The following is a 25,333-nucleotide window of genomic DNA, read 5'->3' as shown; positions in this document are numbered from 1 at the left end:
GGACGGGTTCAAGCGCTGGTGATGGGAGGGATGGAGGGCGTAAAACTCCGGCCAAGTTTTTTCATGGACTAAATTGCACATCAAGCGGGGAGCGCCTAATGCCCAGAGACCGACTGCTGCCGAGCAGCAGCTCCCGGACCGCAGTTCTCATGATTATCGCGGGCGATGGGCTCTCCAGACAGCATCTACGAGCGGGCCAATCTACGAGAGGTGACTTCCGGCCTTTGATCATCGTCGTAGAAAAGATATACCGTCCCGTGGCGGATTAATACTATTATCCGGCCTCCCTCGACTCACCAATTCCGACCCGAGTGTACCTCCGCCATCAAATCATGGACATTACAGGCTTCCTCGGGGTGTTTCACCAAGAGCAGATTGCAAAGGTTGATAGCTTCGAGTCTACAGCTATCGCATTGAGGTTCACTCATCGATTCGTTTTTCCTACCGTGTTCTGGGAGACAGAATCTTCAGTTCAGTCTGTTTGATTCTCACCGGCTCGGCTTGAACTGAGTCGCGAGCATCTCCTGGATCATACGATCGCGGCGATTGCTTCGACGATTCATTCTGTCCGATTTGACCTCCCTTTGCAATGCTTGCATCACTGGCTCATCCCTTGGATCACCTGTTCGCGACCGGATATATCCACGTGATTTGAATGAGAGTTACATAGTCACGTGACTTTATAAATCGTTGGTCACGTGAGGTGGGGAATGGCGGAAGAAGTAAGAGCACTCGTCCGAGAGCTCCATACAAAGTCGAGTACATGCTCCGTAGAATGTCGCTATGATAAGTTACTGCAGGTGCTCAAGCTTATTGCATCTACATCAAAGCTAGCTTGCGTAATGGAGTCGACGAATCCTATCAGCCCCTGGCCAGTTGACCGAAGAATTTGCAGTCGTCAGGCATCAACGACCATGCCTATGCCAAATCAGGCAGTTTTCCAGAAACAACGGCCAAGGAAGCAACCAACAGAGCGCAACGGCTGCGGTTTGGCCTCTGCCTAGCCTCATCACTTGCAGGCTTTGCAGGCCGAACCGCCCCGATCGACAAAGGGCGTCCGTGAGGATTCGACCCCAATTTCGAGAGGCCACACCGACACACACAACGGTTGTATTCAGGCTATTCAGCTGGCCCATTTCGAACAGTGAGCGGGTCTCTGCGATCGACAAAACAAGCCTTTTTTCCGCGTGTACATATAGGGGCTGCGCCAGCCTACGAACTGATTGATGAGCAATCTCTGGGCCAAACGATGGACCGGGACGACGCGGGAGCACCCCGGGTCGCCTATTTTTCCAGCGAAGCCTCGCTAACGATAAGAAAATTTCTGAGAGGAATCTAAGTTATATTGCAGTGGTGCGTTGCAGTGACATCATCTTCCGAGATCAATCCTGCGCCACACCATCGAGGGGCAGGGTCGTATGTATCAGCCTGTTTTGGGAATCGAAGACGAGTATCAGCGGCGTGCGAGCCGAGACAAATGTCAACACAAGAATCAGGGATCGGGAGGAGTTACATTAACTCAAGACATTTTGTTACCTAGGGAGGTTAGAGTCGCGGGAGCCAGTGAACCCTGTCTTTCAGGCCACGTCGAGGGCCGGAGTTCCCTTCGCCGTCCGGAACCCTACCGATTGTTCGAGGATTCGGGCCAGGAACGAAAAACTCTCTGCATGAAGAATTTTCGCCTGGTGTCATCGCCAAATGCCAATAAACTATGAATAAACGTATAAAGTACAGTAAGGTAAGATACCGTACAGTATCTCCAGACACAAAAGGGGCCCTCAATGATACGGCGGCAATGCATATCGGCGGAATATGGGGCCCTCAGATCCCTCTCTGCGTTCTGTGGAAATTTTTCCGTGGACTTCTCACGCGAAATCGCGGAGCATAGCTGAACGCTAATACCAACTTCTCCGCCGTACGTGTCAAATTCAAATTCGTAACAGTCCTGTACGGACCCCGAAGCGGCCCGAAATTAGGTCAAGGGCGGCCTCAGGCCCCAAACAATCCCTTTTGGGAAGACCGTAGCACACACTAAATAAAGTCCCCCCCTCTCTGCCTCACCTCCCGCTCGTATCTAGAAAACTCAGTGACACACCTCCCTGAGAGTCTTTACATTCTCCCCCGGTTTGGCCGCCACTACCGATCTTTGGTGTCCTGTCGCACGGCCGGCGCCAGACGGTGCGTAGGCTTTTGGCCTGGTTACTCTTCTCCCCCTATTTTCTCCCCCCATCGCTTGCTGAGGTTGTCCCTGAACCTCGGCATCGATGCGTCCCAGCTAGCATCCGTCTCTTCTTTTCTCTCTCTCCCCTCCCCGAAAATCTATACCTCCGTGGATCGGCCCTCGACTCGATCTCCCGGCTGCGATAGAATCGATCGTTGCGATCTTTGGATGTCCGTCGCAAGGAGACGACCGTCCGGTTGGAGCTGAGTGACGGTCGGCGTATCGATTCGATTTTGGGCTGGGCCTGCTGCCCCGTGGTTCTGTTTTTTTTTTGCGCTCAGTCGCATGCTGCTGGCCAGTAAACCGCGGAGATGCTGATCGATGGCGAGAAGTGGGCCTGCGAAGCTTGTGTTCGTGGTCATCGCGTGAGCAGCTGCCACCACAGCGGTATGTACGCGCGGTGTTTGCCGCGATGCAAAACAATCTGACTGCCGAACAGATCGCGCCTTGATCCACATCAACAGGAAAGGCCGCCCAGCGACGCAATGTCAACATTGCCGTGCTGCACGCAAGTCGCGAACCGCCCATGTCAAGTGCGACTGTGGCGATAAGAAGAAGAAGGAACGTGCAGCCAGCCAGCCTGGCAGTACGCGTGCCGGCGACCCCAGTACCGACAATGAAGGAGGGGACGGTAAAAGTGAGTATTCCCCTGCATGGCCATGGTCCTTGCAATTTTCCGTTTGACCATGTCATGATTAGGTGGAACGTGCTCCTGTATCCAAGATCAACGCTGCACCTGTGCGTTGAAACGTGATCTTCCGCCCCGACTCCCCCCGGGCAGCGTGACACAGCCGTCCCATGGCGCCGCAACGGAGTCCCGTAAGCCGCGTCTGACGGCGACCAAGTCCGAAAGCACCCTGGTCGTCTTTCGGGACAGCCATCACAAAACAGCACCCAAGCACAATGATATGGGCCATAAATGCGGACTGCCGTACACCATTCCCCGGTCGCATACCATCCACGGGTCGTCAGAGTTGTCCAATCGACTGATGGATCCTGCGACGGTTCCGACGTCCGCGCCTCAGCCCGGTGACCACCAGGGCCTCACCTCGCAGCGGCAGGTCAAGTCTGAGCACAACTCGCCCGAATTAGCTCCCGTTCCGACCTTGGAGCCCCTCAACACACAGATGGCCGCGATCTTTCCACCGTATGGGACCGATTCCACGGCGGGATCGCCGCTCAACTCGATGGTATTCCCGGATGGATTTCCGGAACAGTGGCTTGCGTCCTCGTCTCCAGAGACGGATCTATCGATCGGGGCCGGTAGCAATGTCCTCAGCGCGCCGCCAGTGGACTGGTCAACGTTTCCGATGAGCTCAGCCGAGGTCAGCCAAACCCCGTCGTATGCCGGCTTCGATTTCAGCAACCTCGCCACCGCCAATCAGGGCTATCTCTCAACGTCGCCGTCTGGGGAGCTATCCGAAGTCGATGACTTTGGCGGTCCACTGCCCAGCCTGGCCACGTCTGCGACGAATGACATGCACGACCTGACCAGTGTTAGCGACATCTCGGATGTGGATCATTACCGCAACAGCGCCACTACAACTTCCTTTGACCCAGCACACGCGCAGCTGCTGGCATCGAATCAGCTCGAGTCCCTGGACATTGACGAGTTTCTCAAGTTCGCCAATGAGTCCACGCTGGAACAGCAGCTACAGGCGCGAGCGACGATCACGGTGGATGGAGGCAAATCCATGCCGCAGGAATATTCCATGTCGGCAGCGCCGGCTGCGGCGACTTACGAACCGATGCCCCCGTTGAATCCTGCTGGGGAGATGTCCGCTGACATGGTCTGGCCGACCACGATGTACGATTCGACTACGATTTCTGGACCCCCGACGGCGACTCCGACGGCCACGGCAGTCTCAGATCCGATGCAGTCGTGGATGCAATACAAGAAGGACGAGTCGAGCGGCAACAGTTGATTTTCATCAATACCCAATTTATCCATACAAGAGAAGAAAAAAAAAAGCAAGAGAAAAAAATATCAATATACGTTTGTCTCGATTTATTGTCATGATTACCTCCAGTAACCGGTCGTCCACGGGCTCGTTTTGTCTTGTCTGACTTATTTGATGCGCCATGACGGTGGTCAGGATACCCCTGAGTCGCTTTGCAATTGTCAAAAGCCAATTTTGAACCTACTGTTTGCGCTATTTAAGTCCCGTTTTTTTATTAGACCAGGGTCGGAACTATTAGATAGAAATGGGAACCATGTAGAGTTTCAAGATTGTTTTCATTGTGTAGCTGAATCCGCCCTCTGTCATTACCTCGACATAGCGAATTTATTCGTTATATCCAGTAACGAATGCGATTCGTTAAATCCAGGAAAAAAAAGTTTCCAGGGGAAGCGCGGAGAAATACTGGAGTATCGCCATGAGATATAGTAGTTACCGGTGATTCGGGCATTACTTGAAATCAAAAACAAGCAATGCTCAAGCAATGTCCAAGCAGCAGCTATGTATGCAAGACAAGACCAGACCATGACATGCAGTAGGTTATATACATCTCATCATTAGAAAATGGAGATTCTATGTAAACCCTAAAACAAGAGGTGAGATGTGAAAAGAAAAAGTCTATGTATCCAAAAAAGATTTCACATCAATACATAATCCAAAGGAGAGGAAGAAGAGTGTAGTCTTTTAACGGTACTTGTCCATGAATTCCTTGTGGAACTTTTCAATCCGCTGCACCCACTCAACACCGGGAGCAAGGAAGGTCGTCCGGAAATGGAACGTGCCTTCCTTCTGCCCGAAGCCGGAGCCCGGCACAACGCAGATACCCGTTGCGTCGAGGAGGGCGAGGCAGTAGAATTCGTCGGGTTTCTTGTTGGCGGCTTTGGCGGCCTCGATGGCGCGCGGGGGGAGAGTGATGGTGGGGAAGAGATACATTGCGCCCTGAGATTTGTTAGTTAGATTATTCATGCATTCTTGGATTGGTGAAGAAAGGGAATCGGACGTACTTGTGGCGGCTGGCAATCCACACCCTCCATCCGGGTAAACGCCTCGTAGAGAGCGTTGGCACGCTGGCGCAACCCCTCCTCGATGCGGCTGTATTCCGTGCGGTAGAGTTCGTAGCTCGGCTCGCCCGGCTTCGGCGGGTTGACCATGAGCTCGACGAGGCACTGGCCAATCACAGACGGGCAGAGCGAGATGCTGACGAGCTTGTAGATCTGCGCATGGACCTCGGGCAGGAAGTTGATCAGCTCAAAGTAGCCGCCGCGGTGGCCGCACTCGCCGACCATGCCCTTGGACACGCTGTGCAGCGAAGCTAGCTCGACGCAGTCATAGCCCTGGTCCGGGTGGTCACGCTGCAGCTCCAGCAGCTTCTTGCGGAACGACGTAAACTCGCCAATCATCACGTTGGTCTGGTATACCTCGTCTGCGATGATTACCAGGTTCTCATCCCGTGCAAGATCGATGACGTTGCGAATGTTGTCCGCCGTGAGACTCGCGCCGGTGGGGTTGCCTGGGTTGATGACGACGATGGCGCGCACGTCGACACCACGGTCCCGCGCGGCGTGCAGCGCAGCACGGATGTCTTCCACATTGGTGCCCCACGCTTGTGCTTCATCCAGGTAGTATGGCACGCAGTGTGCGTTCAGCAACGCCAGCGTCGCCGTGTACAGCGGATACTGTGGGATTGGTACCAGCACGCCCGTCGACGGATTTGCGCAAATCACATTCAGCAGCGTGCTGACTCCCGCCGACGCACCCGACGACAGGAAGATGTTCTTGGGTTCTGCGGGGAATCCGTCTCGCTCCTCAATGAACCGTGCCACGCTCTCTCGCACCAGCGGAGCTCCCTGGCTATGGCTGTACGCACCCACGGTGCCCACGCCAGCGAGCAGCCTCCGTGCCCGGTCAATCACATCCTGTGGGTACCCAAACGCCTCCCGCAGGGCCTGCTCGTTCTCCAACAGCGCCGGGTTCTCCAGCAGGCTCAGCACCTGCCGGAAGAACGTGATGGGCTTCTGGTCCAGCTGCTGCGGGTTGCCGATATTGGCAAAGATCACCTTGTCGAATGGCAACGACTTGTCCCCCTTCTCCAAACGCTCACGGTACGCTTCCGCCCTGGTGGGCAACTCGCCGCGGACGGCGTACTGGGCATTGCGCACCTCTGGCCGGATGCTGTCAATAGTAAGGCGATGCGACGATAAACTCCGACTGGTCATGGCGGGCGAGGATCTAACGACTGCTATTCGAATATCACAATCAGTTTCTTGTCTAAAGCAAGAAAGAATCGGAACATAAACTATAATCTATCGCGTGACAGCCATCACCTCACCCCTCCAGCCCACTCTTTTGACTCATCCAACGCCCCCACGGGGATCCGGACAACGGCTGAAAGCCTGAACGGCCCGGTCATCCTGCGGCCTCAGCGGAATCGGCCGAGAGTGGGGACTCAATCAAACCCAGAATCTAAGGTACAGAAGGTATACGCTGTTCTCGAAGAATGTTTGTCTTACCTCCATTCGAAGACGAATACACGCCCAAACGCGAACCCGTCCATGATGAGGACGGCGCTCGCAGCAGCCGCAAGACGGCAAACGACCGCAATGTCATGATTTGCCCGTGTGTTCTAACTGTCCTTCATCCAGCGGCTTTTTGTCAGCTTTTCTTTTTTTCCGTGCTCTTCCTCGTCTCACGATCGATCACGGGTACCCTAATTGAGAAAAGAAGGTAACTTTTAATGCATTAACGAATGACAATTGGCGACAATCAGCGAATCAGGCGCATCCCAATCGTGATTCTGGGGCAGTCAACGGCGGAAATTCCTCGTCGACGGTTGCAATCGGGATTCAGATCTGCCAAGATCAGGAGATTGAATTATGTAATCCGTAGGTAACGTTACGAAAAATTACGTAACTTTGACGAAGCGGTGAGCCCGAATCAGACAACGGTGTGTCTACAGGATGCATCTTGCTGCAACCAGCTGAGGCTGTCGTTGGTCTAGACTGGATTATTCATTTCAATTACATGCAGGTCGAAAGCGCTCATGGCGCGAATTGTGTGATTCGTTCATCAGGAATCAACTTCGCTCACTCCCCCGAAGTCGGACAGCCTGCCCGTACTTCTGCAGCTTTGTAATCAGGGCATCGCCGTGCTTCACCAACTCGGCATACTGCTTGTTCTTGTCATCAGGTCGGTTCGTCTCGATCAGACCGTTAACGCGGTCAATCGTGCATGCGATCCGCTCGCCGGCAATGAACTTGGAGAGGTCCCTGCAAGAATTAGCGAGGAGATGCATAAAAGAGGAGCTTGGGCTCATACCGATCCAGGAAATCAACAGACACTCCAAAGTCATTTGCCATGCTCTGAAGGCCCACCACGCGGTAGCTCTGCAGCAGCTGCTGGTATCCCCGCAGTCGCATCTCACGCACAAACCACGACCGATGCTCGTAGAGGTAGCGGTCCTGCGTCAAGAAATTGTCCTCCACCGCCGCCAGCGCCAGGAAAAAGGACCGGTAGTTGCCGTTGTAGAGACTGCTGACGAGGTTCGCCAGCGAGGAGAAATCCACCGGCTGTTCGGCCTCTGCCGCTTGAGACCCTGAGCCCGTTCCGAGCGTGGTCAGGTTAACCGCTGTCGTAGCTGTTCCAGGCGTGGCACTGCTGGGCACATCCTTCATCTCCTCGTCGCCAGCTCCCGGACCAGACGACACGGCCCCAGTCAACGCTGCGAGCCGATCTTCCTCGCCCTCGCCCAGGATGGCCTTGATCTCCGGTGCATCGACGACCTTGGCCTTGAAATCCACCCGCTTCAGCGACAGCGAGCCGGCAAGAACGGCATACACGACCAAAGACGAGTAACTGCAGAGTTCGTAGCTCGTAAACGTCGACAGGCTGTCCAGGAGCAGCGGAGCGGCCAGATTGTATGACCGGATAGTCAGCAGATGCAAGCCCTTGTACGCCTTCAACCGGTTTCGTCGGTCCCAGTCGCCGCCGCTCTCCACCAGAGCATTTGCTCGCTCCACAGTCTTCTTGACAAATACGCGGTCCCCAAAGAAAAGCCCGACTCGGATCATGGCAAGGACTAAGTCAATCTTGGTGCCGAGAATGCTCGTTTTCTCCAGCACAGCTTCGTAAGATTGAATGGCTTTATCCTGTTCCCCGCGGTCAGCAAGCCCATTGAATCACGCAGATGTTGACAAAACGCATCATCATGAATCAACCCACTTTATCGCCTACTCGCGCCCAAAACTCTGCGCGCTTGCCCTGCGCGGCGAGCACTTCCGTCTCGCCCGCCGCCTCGGCGGCCTCCTCCTCTTCCTTCTGATAACCCTCGAGCTCCTTTTCGTTGTCTTCCACCAACGACTGGTATAGCTTTTCATCCCATGGAAAATCAATCTTGTGGGGAAGCTTTTTCGTGGCAAGCATGTTCGACGTAATGACTGGAGTGTGCGTCGGCTCTGCTGCTGGTTGTTGCGAGACACCCTCACCGGCGGAATTTAAAATACCCTCGGTTGGGTGTGCCAGATGTCGGTACAGCGGAGCCATCTTGTGTTCGCGAATGGCATCCTGAAGCCTCTTGAGAGAGTTTTGTCGGACCGCGGCCGACGCGTGCGGGCTGGACAGATTGAAGACATCCTGAGCGAGGGAGAGGTCGGGATACTTGGCGTATTGCGGATCAGCCATGGTGGCGGCTCGATGGCTGACCAAGGTTCTCTATATCAAAGCAAAGGGAAAGTCAACGAGCGCCAAATGGCTTCTGTACGTTGTACCTAATGCTGGTAAACGATCCAGGCGGCGACGTTGCGTGGATCGGCGATGAGCTCCTGGAATTTTGTTTTTCCGGCCGAGTCGAGCTTAGCTTCGCCATGCCCTCTTCAGGTGCTTTCATATTCCTTTCTCCTCTTTGACTTTCTGACCCACGAGCTGCATGCTGAAAATTCCCCTCTCCTGTTGTCGATGTTGAATTTTCTTTCAATTCCATTCACCTGAATCACCTATGCGGTTCCGTTTTCTGGCCTACAAAGATGCTTTGCTCGCAGCGAGACTAGTGCCAATCAATTGACTCGGTCTTCGAGATGAAACATCGTGAGCCGGCAGAATTCACTCGAGAGTTTACAGACAATGCTTGGTTGAACTCTGTTGGATCCTTTGAGCGAAATTTCTGCACCAGATTTACGGCCGTTTCTATATCATGGCCACACATGATGCTTTGCATCGGAAAACGGATGCAAGAAGTTTTTGAACTCGAAAATGAACTCGCGATCGACAGCTGATCCTGACTCGAACGATTATTGCTGCGCGAGAGACTCATGTTCCTTGTTCCAGTGAGAGCTTCGGACTTTCGTGAATCTCCCAGCCTGGTGACCAATTCCCGGCGCTTTCGGTTTGGTCAGCGACAGCCCTTCAACCCCTTACATTGACCAGTTTGTGTCAATTAGGAGCTTTGCCTGGATGGTCTTGTCCCAGGAAAATATCGCGCAGGTAGATAAAATTGTTCTACGATGGTCGGATGCTCAGGGACCTTCCTACTGCAATCTTTCCATCAAGGGAGGGAGTGTATTACCCGACCATACTCGACGCTATCAGAACAAGTATACTCGTAATGGTCTTTCGGGGGAATTTGCAAAGCCTACGAATACGAATCCGTAGTTTCAGTCCCGTCGGCAATATGCGTCGGCAGATTTGGTAGTGGCAGTGGTAACTTCCGCTTCCAGTGCTGATCTATTTCATTCCTCCTGTGCTGTGAGCTACGGCGTGGACTGCGCTCTACAATTGAAAGTGCCCATGCAAAATCAAGTCATCCCCCTGATAAGATCAAGCACAGTAATGCAATCCAGCGATGGGCAGTGATGTGATGACTTGGTGCTGGTGGGAGATGACAAAGACCTGCCAAGCGTGTCGAAGCTTCATCGAAGAAGCTTACCTAACCTAGCTAGCAGATTTTCCTGCCGATTCCTGCCAGCCTCGGACATTGCACACGTGCCACACCCACTCCAACGCCGGGTTGAGTGTCTGTCAAATCAATGCGAATAATGCAACACAAGACCACAACAATAGTCGCAACTGAAGCTCCCTGACAGCACGTGCTCATTAAACTGCAACGATCAAGCTACTCCTTGTCCTCAAGCTAAGTACTAGGTAGAGAACAGCAGGGATCAGAAAGAGAACCGTGATCTTCACAAAACAACGAATGGCGTGTATCTATGCAGAAACGTGGAGGGGGGTCCTAAAACATACCCTTCCCACTGGGCTGAAGGTGGAGTTGTCAACACCCTTGCCACATGCATGCCCTACAGACTGCGGCAAATGCAGGCGTGATCAAAATCATCAAAATGGCACGGGCTGGCGGCGCTTAGTACTTGTAGTCATTACTGAATGCGGAAGTCCAAGGAGCCAATGGAACAGCGGAGAGATGTCCGGGAGTGAAAAAGAGAAAAAGATGGGGGCCACAGTCGCATCTGATACGAATCCATCAAATTTTATAGATCAATAGATCATCATAACAACTGGGGAAGAGGAGGTGTGGTATTTTCTGCTGACGGCAGATCGCATCGCCAGAACTCACTGTTCAGTATAGCGAACTACAATAGTTGGGTGGATTTTTGAATTGCCACAGAATCCTGATTTCTATGCACGATGATGCGAGTATGGCTGATCCTCCACGCAAAATTTTAGGTGGATCACTGATAGCGTTGCATCTCGGGTTGCCGCCGGCGATAGGCCTCCCGCTACGGAGCTTAAGTAGTGCGACCACCTGCCATCCTGCTTTGTTCTTTTCTTTACTCTCCCTGCCCCCGGTGAACGTCCAGGAGAGTCGGCCGGCAGTCCCATCGCAAGCTTGGAGTGCAACACCAGATATATAGGCGCCAGCAGTACGCCCTCTCTCAACTTCAAAACCTCCAGCATGGATCCCAAATCCAATAGTGACGGTAGCTCTGCCATTGCAGACGACAAGAAACAGCCCACGAGCGCCTCCGAATCGGAACAGCATGCCATTGCAGAGATTCCTCTCGAAGAACTGCCCAAATCATGGTGGGATCGTAGTTGGCCTGTCATTGCCTGCGGTGCCGGTCTGTTCTCAGACGGCTACCTGAATGCAGTACGTATAGCTGCTCTGCTTCCCCAACGCGACAATACATTGGCCTTTTGCGGTGTCTGATCAGTACGCGCGATCGTCCATGAATAGGTTATCGGCCCCGTCAATACCATTCTGAGCAAGCTCTACCCTGATACCTATGCCAACTCCGCCGCCACCCAGAATGTTTCGTCTATTGCCTTTGCTGGCACTGTGCTGGGTCAACTGGTCTTCGGTGTTTTGAGTGACTACTGGTCGCGCAAGTGGTCACTGATGATCTCCACCCTCATTCTCATCATTTTCGCTGCCCTGTCTGCCGGTGCGTACGGTTACAAAGGCAGCCAGGGCGGCCTCTTTGCTGCGCTGACCGCGTACCGGTTCTTCCTGGGTATCGGTATCGGTGGTGAGTATCCTGCCGGCTCCGTCGCGGCCGCCGAAAGCACCGGGGAGCTGCCCAAGGGTCAGCGCAACCGCTGGTTCATCCTCTTCACGGACTTTATGATCAACCTGGGCTTCGTATTGGCCAGCCTGGTGCCCATGATCGTCGTCCTGATCTTCACCGAGGACCACCTGCGCGCTGTCTGGCGTATCTCCCTGGGCTTTGGCGTGATTCCTCCGCTCAGCCTGCTCTACCTGCGGTTCAAACTGCAGGAGCCGGAGGAGTTTAACCGGGAGCGTATGCACAAGTATCCGTACTGGTTGATTATCAAGTTCTACTGGCGGCGCTTGGTAAGTTCAACTCCGGTAGACTAGAAGGAGCCATATGGGCTCACTAGGCTTCCCGCAGCTCGTAGTCTCCTTCATTTGGTTCGTCTATAACTTCTCCGCCTTCTCGTTCGGTATCTACTCGTCGGCATTCCTCAACATCATCCTGTCAGACAATGCCCCATTCTGGAAGACCATGGGTTGGTCGGTTCTGACCAACTCCTTTTATCTGCCGGGATCTCTTAGCGGCGCGTTCGTCAGCGACTGGCTCGGGCCCAAGCTCACACTGGCCATCGGAATGGCCGGACAGGGTGTTGTCGGATTCATCATGTCGGGCGCGTATGAGAAGCTGGCCACGCCGGAATACGTCGCGGCGTTTGTCGTGGTTTACGGGTATGTCTTGTCAATTCACGGAAAATTTTCTCCGCGCTAACCTGCGTTCAGCATCTTCCTGTCGTTGGGTGAGTTTGGCCCCGGTGATAACATCGGTTTGATTGCGGCCAAGTCCTCCGCCACTTCCGTCCGAGGCCAGTATTACGGAATTGCTGCAGCTACCGGCAAGATCGGTGCCTTTGTCGGAACTTATGTCCTTCCGGTCGTGCAGAAGAATGCGCCCAACGAGACTCGCGCGGGACAAGATCCATTCTTCGTCTCGAGCTCGCTGTGCATTTTCACTGCCGCCGTTGCCCTGATTTTCCTCCCATACATTGGGCAGGTGAGTGAACTCGGCCGAGTGACGGGCGAATTCGATGCTGATTTGAATTTTTAGGACACCATCACGAAAGAGGATAAGCGGTTCCGTGAGTATCTGATGGCCAATGGCTATGATGTCTCGACAATGGGCGCTGGGAAGCGGAACACGGAGGAATCTCGTTCGTAGTAGATACAGCTGGAATGCAGTAACAATTATTCTGTGCACTAAACTGTAGAGTCACATGGTTGGGGAAATTACAGTAATTTCAGTGCCAGTAATGAAATTCCGATCGATTTGATTTGGCTGTTCTCGGAAATGTGATGCCTCAGGCCACAAATCATAAGCCGAGGCTCGGGCCAAAGCAGCGCGGATTAAGCTTCACGTTCTCAGCCGGGGAAATCAGTTCCCGACTTTCTCCCCTGATTTCGCTGGTCGAAACTATATCTTGAATTTTCCTTTTCATTGAAATCTATGCCTGAGTATTCGGGATATTGAATCCCGTTGTTAGGATTCCAATTCGCGACTTGTGGTTATCCGGGCCTGGAAACGTACTCGCGGTCTTTGAATCTCTTCTGCTCCGGCCATAGTCCCGATCGCATCGATAACCGACCGCAAACATGGTTGCGGACGCGCTGGTTTACCACCCTGCGGTGGCTCACTATCTGCGATTCATTGCTACGACTCGTACGTCCTTCTTCGCATCAAATCCCATTTTCCGGGTTCTGTCGATGCCGCGATGATCCGGCATCCGATTCGATTCATGTGAAAGCCGCTCTCTAACATCCTATCGCATCACAACAGTCGGCCGAGACAAGGTCCTGCGGACCCTGCAATACTTTGCGCGCTTCTACTCATGGTACCTCTTCCGCACGAACAAGCCCAAGTCGGCGATTGCGCCGTGGGATGCCCTGAAGAAACACTTTGCCCTCACGCGCAAGATTCTCCGTGCGGGGAAGTTCGTTGAGCACTTCAAGGCCGCGGCTGTGGCTTTTGACAACAAGGCTCCGGGCGTTAGCGGCGATCCGGTGCTCAAGAACCTTGCGATTGGCCGCCAGCTTGGCTATGCCGGTTATCTGACCCTCGACTCCATCACGCTGATCGACTCCCTCGGATTCCGCAAGTTCGAGTCCGCTAAGAAACTGCAGCAGCATGCCTACCGGGCCTGGCTTGCTGGGTTGGTCTGCAGTTTTGTGTCGGGCGTCTACACGCTTTGGCGTCTGGCTGAGAAGGAGAAGACGATCAACCGCAAGGAGGGCGAGGGGGTTGTCGAGGCTAAGAAGATCGAAAAGTGAGTACTCTTGCTTTTTAAATTGGAGTATTGGCTGATTGTTTTTCAGGGAACGGGCCGCCGCTCGCACCCAGCTGGTGTCTGATATCTGCGACTTGACGGTGCCGACGTCGGCACTGGGCTATGTTAACTTGGACGACGGCATTGTCGGCATTGCCGGCACGATCAGCTCTCTTATCGGAGTGCAGTCTGCATGGCAGAAGACTGCGTAGAGTGATTCCTCCTGTCACCATGTGTTCTTTTCGATGTTCTCATGAGAAATGTAATTGCCTTAGGTCTACCGTGGGATCAATTGATGGGCTTGATGCTTGTCTATACGGAATACTCGTCCTTGAATACATAGTAATTGATTTCAGTTCATGCCACTTGATCTAGGCTACTTTGACATTAATCGTTGCTGTAAATTGTTATCCTGCATTCCGATGAACATAGTCCTAGTATACCAAACAAACTTCATGGAACCCCCTATAGTAGCTCATACCCTCACCCGTCCATTCTTCCCCATGATACTAAAAGTCTTCGACAGATATCTTCATTCATACTACTTCTTGCATTTATACCTCAACTCCCCCATACCCGTGCCACGTTCCACCCAAAGTACTCCATACCATCTCCGGAACTAACACCTCACTCGAAAACACCCAAACCCCGAAACCTCTCAATAATGGAAACCATTAAAAAAAAAAATACTTTAAACAGGGCAAGTCTATATGTACAACCAGAAAACATCAGCCAAAAAGAACGAGATAACGGAAAACTAGAGGTGAGGGAGTGTTCGTTACCTTCCCGCACGAGGAGCAGGTCTTGTTGTCGCCCTCGATGGCAGCACCGCAGGAGGGACAGTTGGCGTGGTGAGCGTCCATGGTTTTAAATTTGTTGTGTTCAGTAACTTGGATTGTATGGTTGAGGTTTGGGAAAACACGGTGTGGATTTGTTGGTTGGGAACTGGAGACTGATAAATACTAGGTAAAGTCGGTATCAGTACGTATTTGTCTGGTGGGGAGGGAGGGACATCGGTCATACCTGCTGGGGTTGGCTTGGATAGAGGTTTAAGATAAAGAAAGGGATCACCTGAGAAAGTACGAGTAGTTGCCGGTTATATATACTCTGGTGACCTCTATATTCTACAGCCTAGTACGATCGAGATGCATTATCATCATGCATGCCGCGGGGTAAGAGGCTAATCAGCTGAACTGCCGAAGAGGGGTCGATCTCCAATGAAGTTCGTGAACCAGATTTCTATCCTGCAAAGCAACAGCGATAGTCTTGTCGATCAAATGCAATCCATTAACTACCTGTCCGTTACAATACCAGGAAAGTACCCAATAACAATAAAAAGACAAAAACCCATGCCCGCATGTCTCTTTTTTTTTTTTACAGCTGCGGTCTAGCCGCAATCACCTCCGGCGTCGCCTGATCCTCGTACTTCTTGAAGTTCTCATTGAACAGCTTGGCCAACTTGCGCACCTCGTCCTCGAAGGGCACAGAAGCGGACCAGCTGTTCTGCGGGTTGAGCAACTCGCTGGGAACACCCGGGCACGACTTGGGAATGTGCAGGTTGAAGACCGGGTACACTTCGTACTCGGCCTGGGCGAGCTCGCCGCTGTGGATGGCGTCGAGGATAGCGCGCGTGTACTTGAGCGGGCAGCGCTTGCCGCCGGTCGTGGCACCGGCACCGACCCAGCCGGTGTTGAGGAGCCAGGCGTTGGCCTTGTGCTGCGCAATCTTGTCTGCCAACATGCGCGCATAGCGCATCGGGTGCAGCGCAAGGAACGGCTGCGCGAAACACGACGAGAAAGTCGCCTGCGGCTCCGTCACACCATCCTCGGTGCCCGCCATCTTCGACGTGTAGCCGGAGATGAAGTGGAACATGGTCTGCTCCGTCGTGAGTTTCGAGATGGGCGGCAGCACACCGCGGGCGTCGCAAGTCAGCAGGATGATGTTGGACGGGTGCTTGTCGGAAATGCACGGGATCTTGGCGTTTTGGATGTATTCAATCGGGTACGCACTAGACTTGTCAGTTTGCCTTGTGGATACTCCCAAGCATGGGGTTACCTACCATCGGGTGTTCTCGGTCAATGTAGCATCGTCGTAGTCGACAATCCGTGTGGTGGGATCAAACACCACGTTCTCCAGAACCGAGCCAAACTTGATGGCGTTGTAAATGTCGGGTTCTTTCTCCGCAGACAGGCCAATGCACTTGGCATAGCACTATACCGATTGTTAAACCACCATCCGCAAGAGAATGAGCAAACTAGTACTTACGCCTCCTTCAATGTTGAAAACGCCCCGATCCGTCCAGCAGTGTTCATCATCACCAATCAACCGCCGCTTCGGGTCCGCAGACAGCGTCGTCTTGCCGGTACCCGACAGGCCAAAGAACACAGTCACGTCGCCATTCTCACCCTCATTGGCCGACGAGTGCAGCGTCAACACGTTGTGCTTGACTGGCATCTCGTAGAACAAGATCGTGAAGACTCCCTTCTTCATCTCGCCGGCGTACTCCGTGCCGAGGATGACCATCTCTCGCTCGGCAAAGTTGATGGCCACGGACGTCGCCGAGGTCATGCCCTCGGTGAAGCGGTTGGCCGGGAACGACCCAGCGTTGTAGATCACATAGTCTGGGTGGAAGGACTCGAGCTCCTCGCGGGTCGGGCGGATCAACATGTTGCGCATGAACAGCGCATGGTAGGCCCGGGCGCACACCACCCGCACGCTGATTCGGTACCGCTCATCCCAGCCCGCATATCCATCAATCACGTAGATTCGGTTTCGTGTGTTGAGATAGTCGACGGCGCGTTCTCGGTTGATGCGCCAGACCTGCTTATGTCAGCATGTGATGACTTCATCCCAGGTGTGATCAACGCCAAGAATGCGGGGTGCAGCATGATGCATCTGTAGCGGCATGCCGATACATGGTTGGGACGAGATAGAAAGAATGCACAGTAACAATGTTATGAACGTTGGGATGGTAGAAATCACGCATTCCCCGTCACACATGGTATGACAAGGGAGAAACAAGCCTTGGACAAGCTTCGGACACCGGCAGATATGCAAAGGATAGGTGCAACAAAACAAAACGTCAAGGGCCAATGGCAACGACATACCTCTGGAGTCATGGGCTTGTTGACGGGTCCCCACCAGACATCATTCTCTGATGTTGGTTCCCGGACAATGCGCTTGTCTGAAGGAGATCGGCCGGTCTTGTGGCCCGAGTATGCTGTGAGAGCACCACTGGATGTGATGGCTGTCCCGGTTTCATAGACAAGAGCATCTTCGTAGAGAGCCGGGACGGAAGGGTTTGCAATCTGTCAAGTCAGAATTGGTGTTGTAGGAGCGAGCGACATGGCTACTCACAATAGCAACGCGCTCGTAGTCGATATGCGCGGTCTCATGGAGCTCCTCTTCCAACTCTGTGTGTCCCTTGCCAGGCCTGCAGACAGGCAGTTAGCTTCGTGATCTCAATCAGTACTCAAGAGACGCTGGTCGACGTACTGGACACCACCAGGGTGCAGCGCAGTCCTGTTAACAGAGATAGACTTTGAGATCATCTTGAGAGACGATGAGTGAAAGTTGTTCGCTCGTTGCTTCGCCAACTGTTGACGGAGATAGGCCGACTGAGTAGGATCAGGCGGGACGTTGTGAGAGGAACCCAGGTAGTCCGAAGTTGTTCTTCGAACAGAACTCATCCTGCAGAACTGTGAGATGCTTGAGCTTTTAGTATATATGCTGTCTCCGTGCCGTCTCCATGTGGTTCTCCACCGTTCGAACGGGAGATACCGGGGAAAGGGGGCCTAACAGTGCAGGGTGCAGGACAGGGATTACCGTCGAGAAGATAGTCCGAAATGACCCGAATGGGATCTTGATGGAGAGCCCAGTCGAGGTCCTAAAGCTGCGAAACAGCTGGAACGAGGAAAAGGATTGGTCCACAGAGCAAAATTGAGTCGGTGCGAAACGGCTGTGGCTTTGATTAATGCATTAGATGGGACAAAGGATGGTCAGAGAAGTGTCGAGAAGCTGAAGTACTGCTACTCAAGTACGGAGAACTATGTACTCATTAACACTGCCTTTCAACCGAGAATGAAGTCATTTGACCTCGTCTACAGAGTCTCGACGCACACGGCAATGACATAACAAGCTCTACCAACAGCAATTACCTGGTACTTGATCCAAACCCGCTGGGTTTGAACGGACTTGGACGGCCATGAATGCTGAATGATGACCTCATGTGGCGGGCCAAGCAGCTGTCGATCCTTCAGTCCGGAATTGATCCAGCATCCACCGCTGTGGAGAGCCGCGAATTGCCGCTTCCGCAGGGAGCTTATGAAGTTATGGCAAGTTCGGAGTAGCCGAGGCTAAGCTACGCCTTTCCCGATTGGGCCGACTTGAGCCTTGATGCCTTATCACGTGGCAAGCATTGGCCAGTTCTGTGCTTGGCAATTCCACTTCCCGCATGCTGATTGGGCTTAAACGCCTCATATCAGCCACGCTTCGACACTGCAGTCCAGACCATTTAGCGACGCTGCGTTCAAGAACTCAGCCTCTGCCTGCCTCAATTGGTCTTATTAGCCCCACGCTTGACGAGTCAGAGTTGATAGCTGATAAGGTACGTCGTCAGCACCTGAAGAAACAGCGCATAATTCATGTCGACGTGTACCCGAAATATTCCGGATGAAACACGACGTGGTCGTCGATGGCAAATCACACTGGTTCATCGATAAAATGACAGGTGGAGAGCGGATTGCATATGCAAGCTCTCCGCCACGGGACGGAGCTAAAGAGGTCAAGTTTGCCGACAGATTGCCGATAAAGCATAGCAGGAAAATGGCTTTATTCTGCCCGAATTCCGCCGATCCTAAATGAGGTCCGGCATGTCTATGAGTAGACGAAGTTGGCGGGATCACAGAACATTCTACAGCTAGGTTACGGGAGCTGGTCGGGTCTTTCAAGCGTTCCGTTGGAGAAACACTTCGATGCCCTTGGACTTGGGCACTTCTACAAAGCTCGGAGCTAGAGGGTTGACTGTGCCTGCGTTTCCCCCGGATTCGACCATGCCTTATTCAGCAAAGAGAGGACCAAGAATTGCGGGGAATTACGAACTAAAACTTAGCGCGAACCGTATATATAGAACAGGTCTCGTGAGCAAGACTAGCGGAAACAGCAGGAATCTCGCTAGTTTTTGCTTTCTTTTCTGAACTGGTGTATTCCTGCCTCCAAAATGTCCATATCATGGGCGATATGGTGTCTCACCAGTGAATTCTCGAGTTACAAGGGGAATTTCGCATGTCCTAGGATGGAGAGGTAGTGGGGCTGCATCAGTCCTCCGACTTCTCCCGATGCTGAGTCAGAATGACGTCATTGATCAACGTCTGTATATCTAGAGGGCGCAGATTCTATCGACTGTTCGACATCAAGGTCGGAAGTTACCGAAGGAATCATTTCATGCGTATGTTCTCAGAAACCTACTGTATAGTGTATATGCCCTTGCTCCTGCCCAACCCTGCTCTAACGATAAGGCACCCGGGAATAAGGAGGCACTCGTCGTCTTCGCGTCGAGAATGTACCGACAATTCAGTCGAGGTACCACGTCAATAGGCGACGCGTACGGAGTACTTTGCACATTCGAATGTAGATCCAAATTCCAGAGCTGTCCCCCGATGACTGATCGAACGATTGATTTATAACTTTTGTATGCAGGGAATGCTGTGGAGCCGAAGTCATTCCCGTGTACATTCCCTTGAAAGAAGGGAATTCAGTCAAATTCAATCATTAATGCACTAACAGCACTCGGCCGCATGCTTGACTTCAGTGGATAAACTCTCATGCCGCCTTGTTCCTGCCAACGTGGGTAAGAACCCAATTGATTCCGTCTCAGTATCGGTATCCACGGAAATATCTCTAAGTGTATTAGCAGAAGTGAGTCGCTAGTCGGACGTCCGGTGCCTCAGGAATGCCAGATGCTCCTAAAACCTCGACTCTCCGGCATCGCTGCTCAACATTGAGACTTGAATGGAAAATGAATCGCTTGCGCACTTATTCTCCGGGTTACTCGTCAGCAATATTGAAGTGGCAAATGGATGCACATTCTCTCTGAGGTCAGACACTATGGTTATGGCGCAATCTGCGTGTTTATCGTTCACGAATTTGGCGCAGCAGTGAATCATTCGGCCGCGGCTGCCACTAGGTTGGCTCTAATATCCATGGAGACTGTCGCTCGCTCCTTTCATTGCAGGTGCGCGAATTGCCACCCTCAGCTGCAAATTTTCGCGGTGTTGCGGAAATAGACGCAGGCAGCGCTTCAATTTGTCCCCCTGGGGAAGTCGACAACGAAAGAATTCCTTCCGATTGTTCAGCGCCCATAGCTGATTGCAGTACTCCAGGATCGCTCACCCTGAGAACAACTACTCACACTTTTAATTTCTGGCATGGAGGGAGGTACGTATCTAGAAAAGAACTAATTATCTGTCAGGAACGTTTTTCCTATCCGTCTCCCACAGCATACTAGTCTGGGGGATCCCGATCATTATCCGTGGCCCGCGGGGGTTAATCGGCCGATACGATGAAGCACTGTAACATGCTATCCCTCTGCAAGTCCGTTCCGCGTTGTTAATAGTATTTCCGTGGATTATCCGTCCCATACTCCGAACCCTGAAAAGCTGCTGTTACATCTGCGAGGACGATAATAATATGAGGTCCGATTTTGAGAGACGTCAACTGATAAGGATGCGAGAGAGGTTAACGCCATACCATCAAACATCCGATCTCGCTGTAAACACCGTTCTGAAGGTCTGCGTGGGGAGTCACGATCCGAGCCGATCGGATCAGGGCTCGCAAGGCACGTTTGTGGGCATTTTCCGATCCAGTGTGCTGGGCTCCGTCCATCGGCATCGCGAGCAGCCTCCCTCGAAAATCGGAACGGCACAGCTGCCAGGTACCGGCCCGTAGCGGAGCGGTTCGGGTGAAAGGGGCTGATACTAAACCGATAACCGAATAAACTGCAACTCAAGTTACTTAGCCCGAGGTTAACAGGAGATAGCACAAATCACTCCATGTGTTCTATCCAATTGTACTTTGTCCTTGTATCATCTCTGCAGAAAGATGAGGCATTATTTCCATCATCTCCTCGCGAACATGGAAGTAACCTGCATGGGCTGGAAGAAGAAAATCCGGAACATTCCTGATTAGTCATTTCCGCACTAACCGTAACCAGTTAGCGGCGGATCGTGGATCCTGTCCCATGTGGGGAGCTCACTTGCTGTCATCGTAGCTTCGATCCAACATCAGGTCTACGATCCGTCCCAGGGTGAGCTGGGAGTGTCTGCACGGAGGGAACCTCTGCGAGTCATCCCAAGTAGATGAAAGAGGCGGCAAAAGGCATGTCAAGCCTCGTGGATGACAGAACAGGTTTAGCGGAAGGTTGTGACGCAGACTGGCAGGAAACCCCGCATCTACTACGTCAGGAAAGGTCAATCAATATGGTTCGTCGAGCGCTCAGCCCAGATGACCGGATCGAACAAGGGTTCCGATTGAGCGTCCCCAGGGATCTCCATGTCATCTGGAAATTGTGCCTGGGGACCAGCGTCGGGTGGCACGAGTCAATAATATGGAGAGGCAACGGATATCTCCTAGGAACAGAGAGTACATAAAAACTGTCCGCTCCCCAGCTCCGGCTGATCCCGGACGGACGGACAGATCTTCGTGAGTCCTGGTCGTAGTTGCGCCTTCTCTCCGCAGGGACAACTCAGTCGCTGCTTCCCTGCTGGGCCGATCGTTCCTTCCCTTGTCTGTCCTCGGTTCATCCCGTGACCTCGAGGGTCGCGCATTCCCCTCAGTTGTCCAGACCACCATCCCTTCCTTCCCCTCATCGTCGTCACCCCATTCTTTTTCCCCATCCCAACGTCTTCATCGCTGTCATCATCCGGGGATAAAGGGTAGGTTCCTGTAAACATCGTCCCGTGGTTGTGCCTGCAGGTACTGATAGCTGATCCGTCTCAACCGCAGTTATAGCACATCGGACAACCATGGCGTCCAAATCGTTCACAGAGTCGGCCAGCAAGACGACAAAGTCGGCCCTCGAGAATCCCTCCCAAGCAGCCAAGGACTTCCTGCACAATCCCTACACGCGGGCCGCCCTTCCGTTCATCAACGGAGGTCTGGCTGGCATGACGGCCACGGTCGTGGTGCAACCAATTGACATGATCAAGGTGCGTCTGCAGTTGGCGGGTGAGGGCCAGAGGACAGGACCACGACCCACGGTGCTCAGCGTCACGAGGAGCATCATCGCCTCGGGCAAGGTCCTCGATTTGTATACTGGACTCAGTGCCGGGCTGCTTCGACAAGCTGTTTATACGACTGCCCGCTTGGGCTTCTTTGATACGTTCATCGCCGCATTCAAATCGAATGCGGAGAAGCAGGGCCGGAGTGTCACCTTTGGAGAGCGCGCTGTGGCCGGTCTCACTGCAGGCGGCCTGGCTGCTATGATCGGCAACCCCGCCGACTTGGCCCTAATCCGGATGCAGTCCGATGGCTTGAAGCCGCCAGAGGCCCGTGCCAACTACCGATCCGTTGTTGATGCGCTGGCTCGCATTTCCAAGAACGAAGGTATCGGGGCCCTGTGGGCTGGCTGTCTGCCAACGGTAGTGCGAGCCATGTCGCTCAATCTAGGTCAACTGGCCTTCTTCTCTGAATCCAAGTCTCAACTGCAAAAACGTACGAATCTTTCGCCGCAGAACCAGACCTTTGCTGCCTCTGCGATTGCCGGGTTCTTCGCAAGCTTCCTGTCTCTACCATTTGACTTTATCAAGACTCGTCTGCAGAAACAGCAGAGGGACCCCAAGACTGGCGAACTTCCCTATAAGGGCGTAGTGGACTGTGCTCGCAAAGTTATTAGAGATGAGGGCTGGCTGCGATTCTACCGGGGGTTCGGCACTTACTACGTCCGGATTGCGCCACATGCGTAAGTATTCTCTGTTCCCTAAGTCGTTTTCACCCGCAACTGACGGTATTCAGCATGGTCACTTTGATCGTGGCGGACTACCTCAACCTCATCACGAAATAAGCCACTGAAAGCCTTTGATCAAGAGCAAAACGAAAAGAGACCTACCTGAGTCACTCATTGACGGTACGGAACCATCGATTTCTACACTGCGTTCATAGACCGTATGCTTTCTGTGTTTCATTGTCGGTCTTTTGTGTCCATCGCGGTTGCTCTTCGCAAAGGGGCTTGCGGTTGGATGTTCAGGACGCGTGGGGAGGAAGCTCAAGTGCACTATCGGGATTATTTGGCACCCTTAGAGTGCTTTTGCGCCACATGTGATTACCATTTTGGTCCATATTATCAATACCAGATTGGGCTCTTTGCCTCAGCTGGCACATTCACTATCCCTGCCTTCCAGTACCCATGAGTACTAATCTTCGATCGCATCGTCCTCAATGTAAAGAGTTCTAGGTCTCCTTCCCGATGGCCTCTCCGTTTTGATCGGAGCGCCGTCCTCTGTTTTTGTAACAACGGGAGTAGCCTCCTCCTGTTCCTCCTCTTCCTCCTCGTCCTCGTCCTCTCCTTCGCCTTGTGCTGCCATCTGCGCCCGACGCACCCGTCTCTCAAGCACCGGGTCCCGCCGTAGATCCGCCCTGGTAATCACAGCAGAACACACAGGACACTCTACAGCCCTCACATAGACCGGACCCCTTGCACGACGAGGGCGTTGATTTTGGTTGTCTTCATCAGGCTCCGTGTTATAGAGGGGAATGGTCATGTCGCTCCGCTCGATAAACTCCTCGATGGCCGAGCGTTCAAAGGCATGAACACATTTTGTGTTGCGAACGGGGTTGACGAACATTTGTTGGGTGAGCGGGCATTTGAGCGAGACACGCTCACGGGCGACAGCAATGTCGACATCCTCTTCTGCTTCCTGAGCGGCGGAAGTCGCGTCCTCTGTAGTTGATGTCGTGCCGCGGCCGTTTCTTGTCTTCTTCTCGAGGTGAGAGAACCATGTTGATTTGTCTGGTAGAGGCGGAAGCTCGCCCTGGGGATGTTTGGCTTCGTGAACGATGCGGTAGAACTCTCCGTATACATTGGTATTTGCGTATCTAGAGTCGTTAGCACAATCATAGACTCATTGTAAAGAGAGGAGAGAGAGAAGGGAATACCTTTCTGTCATTGATAGTTGCTGCCATTCCCGCATGTGCTTTTCAAGGCGCTCCCTCACCTTCTTGCTCGGTGGCTCTGGTGGTGGCTGATCATCTTCAGCAGCGGCATCACGCTGCTCGTCACCGCCATCATCATCCTCCTCCTCCTCCCCGCCGTCGACGACTCGTCGCCGGCGACCAGCCGCCTGCTGTTGTCGCTGAGCCTGCTCAATCTGACGCATCTGCGTATCCCTCGTCACCTCCTTAGCGATATCCTTGACGACATCCGCAAATTCATCGACTCGAGAATTGACGTCAATGATAGTCCGCACTTTCTCGTCAAGCCGGCTGGTGACCTCCTTGACGCGTTGCTCATAGTCGTCCAGTCTCTGCTTCTCAGCTTCATCCTCAACTTGCTCCTTCCCTTCATTATCATTATCATTGTCATTATTATTATTATTATCTTCCCCTTCCGCTTTTTCCTCGCTCTCCGCCCGGGTCTTAGCTTGCTGCTTCAAGGCATGCTGGCGTTTCTTCACGGATTTCTCATATCGCAGCCGTCCATCCGTCACTCGCTCGTTTATTTCACCAGCGGATTCTGCGAGTTTCTCCACAGCGAATTGCAGATGCTTCCGCAAATCTTTGATATAGCTGTTCTTGAGCATTTCTGACAGCGCAGCGCCTGCCTTGGCGTTCAATGGTGTTGACATGGGCTCGTAGGGTGGCATCAAGTCGTCGGCGTTGGCGTCCCCATCCGCATGGTGCCATGAGGCCGGCCTGGCTGTTCTTGAAACTGACATTGTGGGCGTTCCTTTCTCTCCTCTCTCTCTCTCTCTCTCTTCCGTTGTCGTTCAAAATGCCATGGGATGATCGGAACTTTTGAAAGTTCTGCTGATAAGATGAGCGAAAGCCTCTCGGACGCGACGCGTTTCGCGCCAAGTCCAGATTGGGATACATAAGCGTCTGGTTCAGCCAATCAGAAATAAAACAACTTGAGTAGTCACGTGAATTGATTTACTGGACCTTTTCCCTATCGACTAGCCCGAATGGTCTAGTGGTATGATTCGCCGTTCGGGTCCCAGTCCTGAACTCGGCGAGGTCCCGCGTTCGAGTCGCGGTTCGGGCCACTTTTTTTTTTGCACAACATTAGCGGCTGTAATTTGGTCTCACATCTTATTTTTTTTTTTTTTTTTNTTTTTTTTTTTTTTTTTTTTTGGTTATTCTGCTAATTATCAACTTCGAGTCTACCTTAGTGTAAAACAAATACAAT

The 25,333-nt window shown here is 52.9% G+C and overlaps 13 protein-coding genes and 1 non-coding gene across 14 annotated transcripts; 8 read left to right on the top strand and 6 right to left on the bottom strand.

The window, feature by feature from the left end:
• Positions 1–1,711: 1,711 nt before the first annotated feature.
• Positions 1,712–2,428, top strand: VTN49DRAFT_76 (uncharacterized protein; the record flags this gene model as incomplete). The annotated part of the gene is made up of 2 exons (XM_069415886.1): positions 1,712–1,738; positions 2,042–2,428. The coding sequence occupies 2 exons, from the start codon at positions 1,712–1,714 to the stop codon at positions 2,426–2,428; spliced, it is 414 nt and encodes a 137-aa protein (XP_069272771.1).
• Positions 2,429–2,532: 104 nt separating this feature from the next.
• VTN49DRAFT_75 (uncharacterized protein) lies at positions 2,533–4,146 on the top strand (the record flags this gene model as incomplete). The annotated part of the gene is made up of 3 exons (XM_069415775.1): positions 2,533–2,608; positions 2,661–2,858; positions 2,921–4,146. The coding sequence occupies 3 exons, from the start codon at positions 2,533–2,535 to the stop codon at positions 4,144–4,146; spliced, it is 1,500 nt and encodes a 499-aa protein (XP_069272770.1).
• Positions 4,147–4,164: 18 nt separating this feature from the next.
• VTN49DRAFT_74 (uncharacterized protein) lies at positions 4,165–4,461 on the bottom strand (the record flags this gene model as incomplete). Its single annotated transcript, XM_069415664.1, has 2 exons — positions 4,165–4,362; positions 4,435–4,461. The coding sequence occupies 2 exons, from the start codon at positions 4,459–4,461 to the stop codon at positions 4,165–4,167; spliced, it is 225 nt and encodes a 74-aa protein (XP_069272769.1).
• Positions 4,462–4,863: 402 nt separating this feature from the next.
• Positions 4,864–6,786, bottom strand: VTN49DRAFT_73 (uncharacterized protein; the record flags this gene model as incomplete). Its single annotated transcript, XM_069415553.1, has 3 exons — positions 4,864–5,118; positions 5,184–6,418; positions 6,690–6,786. 3 exons carry the CDS (start codon positions 6,784–6,786, stop codon positions 4,864–4,866), a joined length of 1,587 nt encoding a protein of 528 aa, XP_069272768.1.
• A 466-nt stretch (positions 6,787–7,252) lies between these two features.
• On the bottom strand, positions 7,253–8,856 carry VTN49DRAFT_72 (uncharacterized protein; the record flags this gene model as incomplete). The annotated part of the gene is made up of 3 exons (XM_069415442.1): positions 7,253–7,445; positions 7,495–8,324; positions 8,398–8,856. 3 exons carry the CDS (start codon positions 8,854–8,856, stop codon positions 7,253–7,255), a joined length of 1,482 nt encoding a protein of 493 aa, XP_069272767.1.
• A 2,221-nt stretch (positions 8,857–11,077) lies between these two features.
• Positions 11,078–12,833, top strand: VTN49DRAFT_71 (uncharacterized protein; the record flags this gene model as incomplete). Its single annotated transcript, XM_069415331.1, has 5 exons — positions 11,078–11,272; positions 11,360–11,977; positions 12,036–12,346; positions 12,398–12,668; positions 12,723–12,833. The coding sequence occupies 5 exons, from the start codon at positions 11,078–11,080 to the stop codon at positions 12,831–12,833; spliced, it is 1,506 nt and encodes a 501-aa protein (XP_069272766.1).
• Positions 12,834–13,264: 431 nt separating this feature from the next.
• VTN49DRAFT_70 (uncharacterized protein) lies at positions 13,265–14,147 on the top strand (the record flags this gene model as incomplete). Its single annotated transcript, XM_069415220.1, has 3 exons — positions 13,265–13,331; positions 13,449–13,935; positions 13,985–14,147. 3 exons carry the CDS (start codon positions 13,265–13,267, stop codon positions 14,145–14,147), a joined length of 717 nt encoding a protein of 238 aa, XP_069272765.1.
• Positions 14,148–14,357: 210 nt separating this feature from the next.
• Positions 14,358–14,558, top strand: VTN49DRAFT_69 (uncharacterized protein; the record flags this gene model as incomplete). The annotated part of the gene is made up of 1 exon (XM_069415108.1): positions 14,358–14,558. One exon carries the CDS (start codon positions 14,358–14,360, stop codon positions 14,556–14,558), a length of 201 nt encoding a protein of 66 aa, XP_069272764.1.
• A 4-nt stretch (positions 14,559–14,562) lies between these two features.
• On the bottom strand, positions 14,563–15,286 carry VTN49DRAFT_68 (uncharacterized protein; the record flags this gene model as incomplete). The annotated part of the gene is made up of 3 exons (XM_069414997.1): positions 14,563–14,641; positions 14,718–14,897; positions 15,231–15,286. The coding sequence occupies 3 exons, from the start codon at positions 15,284–15,286 to the stop codon at positions 14,563–14,565; spliced, it is 315 nt and encodes a 104-aa protein (XP_069272763.1).
• A 23-nt stretch (positions 15,287–15,309) lies between these two features.
• VTN49DRAFT_67 (uncharacterized protein) lies at positions 15,310–17,624 on the bottom strand (the record flags this gene model as incomplete). Its single annotated transcript, XM_069414886.1, has 6 exons — positions 15,310–15,943; positions 15,995–16,146; positions 16,201–16,755; positions 17,043–17,243; positions 17,293–17,368; positions 17,431–17,624. The coding sequence occupies 6 exons, from the start codon at positions 17,622–17,624 to the stop codon at positions 15,310–15,312; spliced, it is 1,812 nt and encodes a 603-aa protein (XP_069272762.1).
• Positions 17,625–21,956: 4,332 nt separating this feature from the next.
• VTN49DRAFT_66 (uncharacterized protein) lies at positions 21,957–22,993 on the top strand (the record flags this gene model as incomplete). The annotated part of the gene is made up of 2 exons (XM_069414775.1): positions 21,957–22,891; positions 22,945–22,993. 2 exons carry the CDS (start codon positions 21,957–21,959, stop codon positions 22,991–22,993), a joined length of 984 nt encoding a protein of 327 aa, XP_069272761.1.
• Positions 22,994–23,096: 103 nt separating this feature from the next.
• VTN49DRAFT_65 (uncharacterized protein) lies at positions 23,097–23,339 on the top strand (the record flags this gene model as incomplete). The annotated part of the gene is made up of 1 exon (XM_069414665.1): positions 23,097–23,339. The coding sequence occupies one exon, from the start codon at positions 23,097–23,099 to the stop codon at positions 23,337–23,339; it is 243 nt and encodes an 80-aa protein (XP_069272760.1).
• A 3-nt stretch (positions 23,340–23,342) lies between these two features.
• Positions 23,343–24,863, bottom strand: VTN49DRAFT_64 (uncharacterized protein; the record flags this gene model as incomplete). The annotated part of the gene is made up of 2 exons (XM_069414554.1): positions 23,343–24,024; positions 24,085–24,863. 2 exons carry the CDS (start codon positions 24,861–24,863, stop codon positions 23,343–23,345), a joined length of 1,461 nt encoding a protein of 486 aa, XP_069272759.1.
• Positions 24,864–25,103: 240 nt separating this feature from the next.
• VTN49DRAFT_t3 lies at positions 25,104–25,189 on the top strand. The gene has a single exon. It is a non-coding gene; the product is annotated as a tRNA-Pro (tRNA).
• The last annotated feature ends 144 nt before the right edge of the window (positions 25,190–25,333 follow it).

Source organism: Thermomyces lanuginosus (assembly GCF_041956635.1).
Source record: "Thermomyces lanuginosus strain ATCC 200065 unplaced genomic scaffold VTN49scaffold_1, whole genome shotgun sequence".
NCBI lineage: Eukaryota > Fungi > Ascomycota > Eurotiomycetes > Eurotiales > Trichocomaceae > Thermomyces > Thermomyces lanuginosus.
This window is presented reverse-complemented; position numbering and strand designations above follow the sequence as displayed.